Raw genomic sequence first — 12,999 nt, 5'->3', positions numbered from 1 at the left:
ATTGACATGCTATATAGGGATGAACATCTTTTCAAAAAACTAGTATTTAGTTTTCAAGGGTCTCAAGTGGGGCTCCAGAAGGGTACATGAAATGGGGCAAATGAATAATTACGCATAAATACGTTACGGCCGTCCAAAGGATACATATGTCGGTAGCCGAGTCAGAAACTGTGTACAGCTGATTATATGGAGCGTTTGAACCAAATATTTACCAGTGTTAGGTATGCTGTAGTTCCCTTTCTTTCGAGCCAGTTTATCGAATAAAGGAAGGTCAAAAACTGTGTACACTATCCACTGTATATAAACCATTGATACATGCTGGCTGGCATAAGGAAACAGTCACATGTGTGCAGAACTTACATTCAAGTATACACCGGATATCACGATGATGTTGGACTGGCTAGCAAGCGTAAACACTTTTACTATTGGAATTATAGTCGTTCTGTTTGCCCTATTGGTCAAGTGGTCAAGGCAACGGCCAGGTAGATACCCACCAGGTCCATCAGGCTATCCTATTATTGGTAGTTTGCCACTTTTGCGAAGACTTGGATCGAGACCGCATGTCATTTTCCGGGATCTGCGTGCAGAGTTTGGAGACGTATTCAGTGTAAGAGTAGGACGTTCTCTGTTGGTCGTTATAAACGGTATTGATGCATTAAAGGAAGCGTTTATAAAGCGAGCTGAAGACTTCTCCGATCGTCCTGACACATTCCGCAGTTCTGTAGTGCTCAAGAGAAATGGTATGGTGCATATTTCACTAATTCTCTTATTCTTAATCAGTCATGAATTGTTATCTGGCATGCTTAAATACATCCATAACGTAAACGTATGTAATCGTCAGCCTCCTTCTTTGGTACTGACCGCTGGTTGGTGACTTTTTTGCGGGTAATCCAGCTAACACGTCCGTAAATGACCCTGGTTGATATTAGGACGTTAAACTAATTAAATCAGTTATCTTGCTTTTGGAACGCTGTAAAATAATTAATTATCAGTGATTTATTGATTTCAACAAATGATATAATGTCAAAACAATAGCAAGCTACATTAAATCATGAGATTTCCTAGCTAGATGTTCCGAAGTAGGTTATATAGATTTACCTTGTTCATTATTTGGTATTCAACATGCTTGTGGCATTCTAAAAGATGGCAAATTCTTGGAGCTATATATATACTTATACAATATGGATATAAATAGAAACAGGTGATTCCCCATTACTTACGTACATGTAATAAAGATCTCTCAAAATAGGGCATTCGTTCATATGGCTAACCAAAATAAAACATATTCAGGCTGTGTATTTTTTCGGCACCAGGGGATATCGCCTTTATCAGGTTTAACTATGTATTAACATACAAAGAGCCAAAATTGTATAATATTACATATCACTTCTTATCAATTATACTTTTGACGGCTGCCAAGTGTTCGAATGGTCCTTGTTTATAGCAACAAAAGATTACAGAATTTATTTCTACAGAGACAAACTATGCAGATAATACCCAAGATTAAACATAGCTTGATCAAATATGTGTTCACGTGTTCTCGGTTCTACGGATAAATTCAACACCTCATCTAGAAATACTAATACACACTAAAAGGAAGAGTTTGCATTAAGTCTGGCAATTACGCGCATTGACGAACAATGATTTTTTATTGTCCGAGTTATATAATTAATGATAAAATTTTTGTATACTTCTTTTAAATTACTATTGTTTTTATGTATATGTATTGTAATATTAAAACAATGCTTACCAATTACAGGGATTGTCCCATCCTCAGGACAACATTGGAAGCTCACAAGAACTTTCGCTTTGAGTACCCTGCGCGAATTTGGATTCGGGAAGAGATCCCTGGAAGCTCGTGTAATGGAAGAAATTCGGGTGTTCTTAGAAGTCTTAGGAGACCAAAAAGGGAAACTTTATGATCCAAAAGATTTCATCCAACTTAGCATTTCAAATATCATTTGCAATATTGTGTTTGGTAAAAGGTTTGATCACGATGACGCAAAATTCTGGAAACTCATTGAGCTTTTGGAAGAAAGCTTTCGCCTCAGCCAGACTGTTTCTACTGCCTTTAATATACCTTGGCTGCGATATCTGCCCGGAGACATCTTCAGCTTGAACAAAATAAGGAATAATGCCAATGAACTCATTAGTTATATGCATGAGCAAATAAATGACCATAAAAACACATTTGATCCCGACAATCCAAGGGATTTCATGGACGTTTTCATCAAGGAACAAAACAGACAAAGTTCGAGTAATGCTGTTTTTGACGGTGAGTTTTTTTCATTCATTTTTGTCTATGGCGTAATGCTAAAACGTATGTCTTTGTGATCCTCAATCTGACAGGGTTATGATTGCTAAAAAAAAGGTGTCTGGATTCTAACGCTTGACACCTTCTGAATACGAGTTGTATTTTGACTGGCTTTTATAATACTTCCATCTCACTCCAAAACCTTTCCCGACATGAAATGGATATGCTAAATATGGTGTATTTTGTACTAGTCTATCACCCGCAACATTTGTTTTTAATTTGCTGAAATGTCGTATGCCTGTATTCAGGTGATGAAAGTCGCTGTGGTGTATTCAACAAAATACGTGCATAGGCCCAGGTATGTTGAAGGCTAACAAGGTGGTTTTGATATTTCAGATTTTAACTTAGAAGTGACAGTTCTGAATTTATTTGTGGCCGGCACCGAAACAACAGCCACAACAATACGATGGACCATCCTACAGTTGATGTACCACCAAGACATCCAGGCCAGACTCAGAAAGGAGATCGATCGTGTGGTGGGGTCGTCCAGATTTCCCACCTTTAATGACAAAGAAAACATGCCCTACTACTCGGCTGTAATTACAGAGGCTTTGAGGTTCGGAAACATTGCTCCACTGAGCGTTCCACATGGAGCACAAAAAGACATTGAGTTCAGAGGGATGTTTATTCCTAAAGGATCCACCATTGTAGCCAATCTGGATTCTGTTCACTTCGACCCGTCCGTGTTTGAAGAACCAGAAAAATTCAACCCAGATAGATTTTTAGACGCAGACGGGAAATTGAACGGGAATGAAAAACTGGTGTTGGCATTTTCTCTAGGTAATGTTGTCGTCGAATTATCTGATTCGTTTCATTACAAAAATAAAAGATTAGTAATTTGAAAACGCTATGAAGCGTTTTTCTAATGTTATTGCAAATTTAATAATTTCTGTATCAGCATGAGATCCTGGTATCAGCTCAAATCGACAATTGGTATTAGTATACAGTTTCACAGTCGTAGTAAATATGATCAATGATTAAATAATAATCAATAAATGATGAAGATCAAAATAATGTCATATCAGGTTAGGTCAACTTTTGAAATGATGAAATGAGTGCTACGAATAAATGGTGTATTCATTTTTCACTTACCAACATATTTTACTTTACGACTTCCGTGAAATATGTGTTCGATATTTTCGCTAGTGTATGAGTATATATATACATGTATATGGAATGTTCAAAAAATGTTCTTTTTACATCTATTATATATTTCTTCAAGAAACATCCTTCATGACAAAAGTATTTCTTCACTAACGTTTCTAGCCCTCCTGGGCATTTTCAATGCCTCCTAGCTACTTACTATATTATGACGTCATACATTAAGGTACCTTTTTGCCACTCTTATCTCGATCAGAGTTACTTCCCATCGTTTAACTTCCGTCAGGAAAACGAAGAGTAAAAACAACGGGAAATAACTCAAACAAACAACAGATTTAATTTACTTGTTATAGTTTGATGTTGTAACTTCATCGTATAGGGCGATAACTTTTGAGACATTTCAACGTTATCCTTTTATTTCAAAACGTTTCTTTTCTTCTATCTGGTAGTGTTTCTTTCAATATGTGCAATTCTCATGATGTTAAAATCTGCTACATAACTTACAGGAACCTCATTTGAAACTTATGTTATTTCAGGTCGCCGAGTGTGTCTCGGAGAGTCGCTGGCCAGGTTGGAACTTTTCCTGTTTTTAACGTCATTGATACAGAGATTTGAGCTGCATCCAGAGATTCCGGATAAAATGCCAACAGGCATACCTACCAAGGGACTACAAAGTGGTCCACCAGACTACAAAGTCAAGGTCGTGAAAATCAATTAAGGTTCAAACTAGGCAGCCGTGTGATTTTTGACAATTAAATTATTTCTTCTTAAATTTCATTCGTGATATTGACCACAACTGAACAAAACTTTCTTTACATGGACTTCCAAAATGTTTTGTATGTGTGTGCGAGGTCGGAGCATGTGATGAAATATTATGACGATATTGATATGCACAAAAGTTAATCTTCTACAAACATTTCTAAGCAATACAATACATCGTTAAAGCCATTGAAGCTTTCTATTGATTATTGATTGTTCACAATGTCGACATGCTGATGCGATTGATTGTTCACAATGTCGAGATGCTGATGCGATAAGCATAATCAACTCGATGTGTTGACTGTGCTTGAAAACGAACAGGGTGATAAATAAACATAGTGCAAATTTTCTATATCTTATGCTGTAATACAATATTATTTAAAAATTAAATTTTAATTGTTCTCATTTAATTCATACAGTGATTATATATACTTTTGCGTTGTGTTATTCATTAACCGGACAAGCGATCGTATTGTGTATGTGCTACATGTATACGCACTATATATAGAGTCCATAAACCAGACCCTATCCACAGACAAAAAATGTAAAATATACAGGTAAAGGGGAGTATATCATATACATATGCATACTTTCTACACACACAAACACATGTAATGGAAGCTAGATAGTGTACATGTACAATATTTATAATATTTTGTTATTTAATTAACGCTTGTATCTACAACGATTGGTAAAGAATAGACCGAAAAGTCGTTGACCATTCAAAAATAGTTCTAACTTTATGTTTTGCTTATGTACAGTTTAATTGTAATTATAAACCCCCAGTTGTACCGTAAATATATTTTCCTAACTGATACAATCTTAACAAACATATCATAATAGTCTGATAAGACCCATATGAATACATTACCCGTTGTTTAACCCACGACAGTAAACAATACATATGTGACAATGTATGACAAAATGGGTCTAGATGCATTAGTTTGGCAATAGAACAATAAGTATATAAAATAGAACAATAAGTATATATGCTTTAAAAAAATGTTGATTAAATCGAGGGAGGTGATGAAAAATTCTTATCGGGGAAAATTCCCGTCATCCAGCCTGTCACGGTTTGTTTGTAATTGTGTTGTTCATAGATGACTGTCAATCGGTAATGTCGAGTATTTGGCATAACCCGATGGCGCGTCTCTGCCACATTGGTGTTTTGACGTAATGGACATTATCGTATACCTGCAATATATATGTATTTAAGCAGAAACTGAAGTAAGTCTTCAAAAGAAACTCCATTTAGTATAGGATGCAGATGAAACTGGGAAGCAGTTTGAACATACTCTTGCCCAGGATTTGCCAAGAAGGGAACAAGATTGCTATCCGGAAGAAAAAGTTATTCCCTGAAGAACATTACTGTATTAGCATGTGTAAATGCTATTGGTTTAGCAATGCCTCCCTTATGCATTGATGAAGGTAAAACAAAGAAATGTCTGCAATCATTCGCCATCACTGACGCGCCTCCAGGTACAATATGGACATACCAAAGTAAACCTTGAATGTGTGATGTTTTTGGGCCAAGAATGGCATTATAAACGTCTTTCTTAAAAAACGGTGGCCCAGAAAGACCACAGCTCCTTATCATGGATCGCATGAGGTTTAACCCCTCTTGAAAAGACCAAGGAGGAGTATATACATATTCTGACATTGCCGCCATGTTGCACCCATCTCCTCCAGCCTTTAGACTGTAAAGTTAATTTAAATAGAATACTGTAAATATTTCAATGTACTTTTGTACACATTTTATATAACCATATTTGAAACAACAATGAACTGTATATCAAAAGCACTGTTTAAATTTTGATGATTTTGTAACTACATGACAGTACTTTTTCTTACATTGTATGTTCATATTTTTAGCGATCACGATACGGTTTATTTATTGTTTCCAGAGATGCGATAAGTTTGACAGTTGTTTTCATAATGTTTTCTTTCTCTAATTCTTCTTGTAAATATTTTATAATATTATATATCTCCAATTCTTTATAGAAATGATTTTAGTTTTATGCTGATATTCACATGCAAATATAGCTATGTTGAATTTCGATTATATCAATAGGACAGATGTTTTTAAATAGCCAAGTGTTTTAATATTGTCAAATTACCATTAATGTAATGGTGATGTAATACAAAATATTGAATATTATACTGAATAAACGTCACATGAGATTTTTCTTTGTTGTTTCTGTATCTTGTCTTATCTGCATGAACAGGGTTGTTTTCGATAATACGGTTTGACTGGTTGCAAAGAAAAATGATATACAAGTGTAAATATATTTTAATGAAAGACGATCTAGAAGGGTATCGCTAGATGTATCAAATCTTTTTATTTAAAAGCTATGTATTACCCGGTATATGATTGCATTACTAATAGTTTATTATGAAATAAAAAGTGTCTCAAAAGCACAATAAGACTGGTTTTTGCTGCAATTCAAAGTTGTTTTTGACTTGAGAAAATACTTGTATTTCATGTAAATGATATATATATATATATATATATAATGCAATCTACCCATAAAAACGTGATAAATTTAGATATGAAATGGAAACTACTGATATAAAATCAAATAGACATGTACTTAATGAATATAAATTAATCTTTGTTAATTTTGCAGTGAAAAGGTTTTATTTATGTACCAGAGATGTATTTACTAAGAAAAATAAAGTATAGTTATATAAATACTGTGCACTTAAAGGGACAATTCACTCAGGCTAATTCTTTTATATAACCAAGAAGCAAAATATGGCATAAATGTATTGTTCTACATTTCTTATGAAACATATAACACAAAATATTGACAAATTCCACGTCATTGTTTAGTATTTTAATTGATACCTTTGTAATTACAAATCGTTGATCAATACGATTAAGCAGATACAAATTGTACGCTGTACTCATACCCGAGCCAAAGTCATGCGCGTTAAACAAATGAACTACATAACACTGAGGTGATAGAATGTTTTCTTAGGGAAGACAATTCACCTAAAAGGGTAAACACACTACTGTCATAGCGATTTGAGCAGTTCTACACAAAAGTTGATTTGTGTTCGCTATGCTCTAACTCCGCAAATATATACTCATTATTTTTAATGGCTGCTGCTGAAGCTCCTTTTTTACAGATGTGATATGGAATAAAATATATAACAGAAACCATAATTGAGAATGATTGTCAATTTATTAATTGACTAGCATATCCAGAACAACTGGATAACTGAACAATTAACACAAACTTATGTTACAAAACATTACATAATATAAACTCAATTATGAACATAAAAAATAGCATCTATAAAAAGGTGGCGAACCAAAAAAGGCCTTACACAAATTAAGGCCCGAGCCACTCAACAACGTAAACAGCAATTTTACAAATAAATCGACACAAAAAATTAAGTGAGAGGTGGGTTGGTATCAAAAATCTTTTCTGAAAAACAGGACGCTTCTTTGTCTTAGTGCGAGTAGTGCGAGTTCTAATTATAGCTTGCTCAGGGGAGATTACTCTATATAGTTCAACGGTTTAAATCTCCCCTGGAGCAAGGGAAATAACTTGAGTTGCCTAAAGTCAACAATCATAGAAAACTATGAAAATGGATCACACAAAATAAATTATCCACGCTACGCTACATAATTTACATTTGTGTTCGCTATCCTCTAACTCCGCAAAAATATACTCATTATTTTTACTGGCTGCTGCTGAAGCTCCGTTTTTTTACAGGTTGAGAATGATTGTCAATTTATTAATTGACTAGCATATCCAGAACAACTGGATAACTGAACAATTAACACAAACTTGTGTTACAAAACATTACACAATATAAACTCAATTCTGAAAATAAAAAATAGCATCTATAAAAAGGGTGGCGAACGAAACATGGCCACAAAAAAGCCACCCAAAAGCGTACTCTACGTGCAAGGGACAGGGTTCGGCAAACAAGATGTTCGACCACAATGTATAATGGCGGACAGCGAGTGAGTTCGAACGGGGGCTAGAGCTGGGCTTTTCCGATATGTGTACAAGTTTCAATGTTCTCTTAGACTAAATTGTCCCTAAAATATTATGTTTTAAAACGTTGCTATTTACAGGTAATAAGGCCGCAGTGTTTACGAGATGGGGTAGATCAGATTGCCCTGCCAATGTTACAACTCTTGTATACTCTGGTAAGACACGTTCATATTTTTGTCTAATATGAGCACTACAACACATCTATTAATTATCGATTGTTGTAATTTGTTGTGAAGGCACTTCGGAACAAAACAACAACATTAGTTTTTGAAACCATGTTTTCAGAAACTAATATTGTTAAATGGTATCCACAGTGGGTTTTTTATTACAATGATTAACACGGATTTATTTTATCCCGAATATATTGAAGATAACATAGAATAAAAGTCAATAAAAATGCTCGTTTCAAAACAAAAGTACTGTTTGTATTCGACCCTTTGGTCTTTTCTTAGATTTAGATTTTTGGAAGTTAGATCTCGATTCGAAACAATTTAGGCTTTATAACATAAAACACAAATATGTATGTAAGTTTCGCCGAACGTTTTTTTTCTGTATTTTTTCTGCTGCACATCCCTATCTTATATTTATTTCGGCACCAGCATAGCACAATTCCACCAATCCATCAAGATACATTCTACAATTGACATTCAATTCTAATTTTCGTATTTATAACATGACGTTTTTTTTTTTGTAATTTATCAGGGTATGCCAGAGGCTCAAATAAACATCATACAGGGGCCGCAGCTGAGTACATCTGTATGCCAAAAGATCCCATATGGGGCCCAAAGAAGGACGTAGTTGGGAAATATCCTGACTTAAGTGGATTTGTTTTCGGAGGCGAATACGAATTACCAGCCAATTTATTTGGTATGCCCACCTGGACAGAGGATGTGCCATGCGTTGTTTGTCTCGTTGGGCATTACACAGCAAGTCTTATGATACCCGGTAGAACTCAGTGCTACCCCGGATGGACAGAAGCCTATTATGGCAACCTAGCGTCTGGTTACTATAAGTACGAAGCTGCGTCGCAAAACGTGTGTGTGGGTGAACATCCGCAAGCAATACCAGGGGGAGAAATCGCAACGAGGATGCAAAAGACTTTTATGGAGTGAAGTCGCGATGTGTCCCATTACCGTGTCCGCCATACGAGGAGGGGAAATACCTGTCTTGCGTCGTCTGCGTGAAATAACAACTGTAAAGATATTGTTTAAAAAGTAATTTTGCAACAGCATTCTATAACGATGTTTTTTTAGAAAAAAAATCAATAAAAGAAATATGTGTTTATTTTTATATTTCTGTCGCAGTGGTTGAGAAAAAAACATATTTGACATTTTACAGTTTAGTTTTGCATTTAGAAAGCGAATTTGTCCTTCGCTACGATATAATACAAACGTTTGATGTCTTACATTCTGAATATCGACATTTTCTTCAACATCGTCACCTGGTCGATGACTTAAAAAAATCTCTAGAAAATCAGTTTTTGGGAACAAATTAATCACAGAAATATGTTCACCATACATTATAATGATAAAGGTATGTTTTAAAACTCATCGCTATGGTGGGCATAGATATAAAATTCGATATCAAACGACTTGACTAGGTATGACAACATGAGCTAATCGTTGATGGATCAATATTTGTTTCTGTTAATTAACATATTAAGTCTACGTTTCCAATATTATGTAAACAATATTAGTTTAGGTTTTCGAAATAATGTGTTACAAAGAGAATCAACTGAGCCATAATACTAAAAATATCAAAAGAAAATTACAACACCGGATATATAGTGTGCAGGTTTTGTGTGGAAAACCTGCATGAACAATTTGTACAGGATGTTGAACATTTTTTAAAATATAAGCCAACCGCCAAACTGATTTGAAGAATACAATGCAGGTAAAAGAGAATAGAAAGCGTCATGTGTATCATGGACAGAAACATGGTTATGATATACATGTATTATATATATACCCTTTTTTAAATTGAATTGTTTACTATAGTCAAATTAAATGTACTTCCCGTCTTTTCATTGTGTCAGCACTGCCTGAATAAAACACGGGGACATAACTCTCCCAGTACTGACGAAGCGAAAAGAAGGGAAGTAACTTTGATAGATTAAAAGGAGGTATGTAAATAGATTTTAAACCAAATGAAAAGAAGAGAACAGTTAAATTTCCCTATGCCCAGTTTTGAGCTGCTATTGATGTTCCTACCATCACACGGTGGCTTGTATGGGGATATCCAACTTGAAGTTGGAACCGGTAAGACAGCCGGTCGTATAGAAATATATGGTCATAAAGGCTATGGTACAATACGGAGCGGCTGGATAATCAAAACTCCAGTGTACGAAGTTATTTGTAGACAACTTGGATTGAGGTTCATACACAACAGTTGTCCACACGTATGTATATGAAATAATTATAAACTTTTATCATGGCAAAGTCAGTCAGTCAATCGTAGAGTAAATTAAAAAATAACTTAATGAAATAGATGGTAAATACTAGAACAAAATAAGCACTATGTCCGCCTGTCTGTTAATCAGTGAGATAGTTAATAAGTTAGTTAATTTATTAATTACTAATAAAAAAAAATATTTATAATCTACTTGTAGTTACAGCGCTACAAAATCGTTTAGCAGGGGAACCAGGAAGGTGTGGATTTATTATGTAGAGTGCAATGGTGATGAGGAAAGACTGAAATATTGTAAAGCATCCGGATGGGGTTTGTACTTTTCAACAGATCACAGCTACGACGCGAGTGTAGCATGTGTGTGTGTGTGTGTGTAGATCTTCGAAGACGCTTTTTCGCGAATTCGCTGAATTGGAAATCACAAAGGTTTTTGTTCCATGAGGAAAACGATTTTGTGGTTTTGTAATACATATTGATGAGGTTTTTAATGATTCACAAATAATTCCATTTTACTTGTAACGAGCATTTTCATTGGCTTAAACATTTACTTTAACAGCCTTTAAAGGCAAAAATTGAATCGCTGTTTGTTACATCGCTTAGGATTGGCTGCATTAACGGCGTTATGATTTCATAAACAGAAGTTCTAAACTAAAGTTAGTTTAAAAAGATTAGAAGTAATATTTTCAATCATAAGTATTCATTTAAATAGTTCTTTCTTAGGTTATGGAGATATAACAAAAATCTGTGTGTAATCTCATTATAAATCCGTTATTTATTTATTTAGAGTTCACTTTTTGTGTCATATCTTCATAACATAAAAATATTTATTCAAATTAACCATAATTAACCACACGTGTGTTGTTACATATACTGGTCTCTTAGTATATCGTGACCTAACGAGTGTTGTCTTACCAAGCTGTTCAGTACAATATTGTATCACACATATGAGTTGTGCTGACAAATAGTTGAAACATGCGCGTTAATGCGTTATAACTATTTGCCCGAAATTGTATTTTATCTTGTTGCATCTAAATAAGGAATAGAAATATAACTTTTAAATTTGGGATTTGCCCGAAATTGTATTTTATCTTGTTGCATCTAAATAAGGAATAGAAATATAACTTTTAAATTTGGGATTTACAAATTTTATTTTTTTTTCGCTATTTTTGTTTTCTCTGACATTTTCATATGTTTCATTTATACTTGATTTTGATAAGTTTTGGAGATCAGCACTCTAAACGTTTTTGCGACATACGCACAATGAAGCTCATGTTTTCCAGTATATAGCTTTTTATGTTTTAACGTATTAGCAAACGATATGGAACTAAGAGATTTGTTTTATTCCATAATGAAGATTAATTTCAAGTTACAGTTGCCCTTACTTGGCAGTCCTCAATTTTATGTAGTTTAGAATACATTTTCTTGTTATGTAGATAATTGTTATTTGTATTGTTTTATAATTTATATCTGTTTCTAATAATTTACACTCTCTCTCTATCTATGTATCTTTCTTTCTCCTTTATCTCTCGTTTCCCCCCTCTTTCAATCTCTTTAAAGCAATGTTATGTATTACGTACTACATTTTTAGGTTATCGAAGGGTCAGGATGACATATTGTCATCATGCACCGCCCGTCGTCGTGCGCCGTTCGCCGTCCGCCGTCCACCGTGCGTAAACTTTTCATTCAAACGGCTTCTTCTCAATAACCGAAAGGCCCAGGGTACTGATATTGGGCCTGTATCATGCTGGCATGAAGGGCTACAAAGTTTGTTAATGAAGTGACCTTGACCTATCAAGTTTGTTTTGAATGAACTTGACCTTCATTAAAGGTCACAGGGGTCAAATAGGCTAAAATCCTTTAAACAACTTCTTGTCTATAACTAAGAGGCCTAGAGACCTGATAATTGAGCCCGTGTTGGGATGAAGGGATATCAAGTTCGTTCAAACGAATGATCTTGACCTTCACTTAAGGCTAAAGAGGTCAATAAGGCCAAAAGCCTTTAAACAAATTCTTGTGAATAACTAGGACATTTAGAGATCTGATATTGGGCCTGTGTCATGGTGGGATGTAGGGCTACCAAGTTGTTCAGATGAATGACATTACCCTAAAGTCATTCAAGATCACAGAGGTGAAATAGGCTAAAATCTTTAAACGACTTCTTCTCAAGAACCGAACGGCCTAGGATTCTCATATTGGGCCTTCAGTATGCTGGAATGAAGGGCTACCACGTTTTTGTTCAAATGAATGATCTTGAGCTTCATTCAATGTCACAGGGGTCAAATAGGCTAAACTCTCGAATCAACTTTTTCTCAAGAACCGAAAGGCCCAGGATACTAGTATTGGGCCTTCAACATGCTGAGATGAAGGACTACTAAAATTTGTTCAAATGAATGACCTTGACCTTCA

The 12,999-nt window shown here is 34.8% G+C and overlaps 1 protein-coding gene and 1 pseudogene across 1 annotated transcript; both read left to right on the top strand.

The window, feature by feature from the left end:
- Positions 1-283: 283 nt before the first annotated feature.
- LOC138317049 (cytochrome P450 2J6-like) lies at positions 284-4,605 on the top strand. The gene is made up of 4 exons (XM_069258676.1): positions 284-740; positions 1,760-2,275; positions 2,651-3,094; positions 3,952-4,605. Exons 1-4 carry the CDS (start codon positions 344-346, stop codon positions 4,131-4,133), a joined length of 1,539 nt encoding a protein of 512 aa, XP_069114777.1. The 5' UTR covers positions 284-343; the 3' UTR covers positions 4,134-4,605.
- Positions 4,606-8,055: 3,450 nt separating this feature from the next.
- LOC138321097 (uncharacterized) lies at positions 8,056-9,421 on the top strand (annotated as a pseudogene).
- Positions 9,422-12,999: the final 3,578 nt, after the last annotated feature.

The sequence above is a fragment of the Argopecten irradians genome, chromosome 1 (assembly GCF_041381155.1).
Source record: "Argopecten irradians isolate NY chromosome 1, Ai_NY, whole genome shotgun sequence".
Lineage (NCBI taxonomy): Eukaryota > Metazoa > Mollusca > Bivalvia > Pectinida > Pectinidae > Argopecten > Argopecten irradians.
Note: the sequence above shows the minus strand (reverse complement) of the source record. Positions and strands in the feature narration are given on the sequence as shown.

Bases quoted from the DNA above. Each gene is read 5' to 3' on its own strand.
- LOC138317049 (XM_069258676.1), top strand. From the start codon at position 344: ATGTGTGCAGAACTTACATTCAAGTATACACCGGATATCACGATGATG. The intron at 741-1,759 runs GTATGGTGCATA...TACCAATTACAG, and splicing joins TGTAGTGCTCAAGAGAAATG to GGATTGTCCCATCCTCAGGA. The intron at 3,095-3,951 runs GTAATGTTGTCG...ATGTTATTTCAG, and splicing joins GGTGTTGGCATTTTCTCTAG to GTCGCCGAGTGTGTCTCGGA.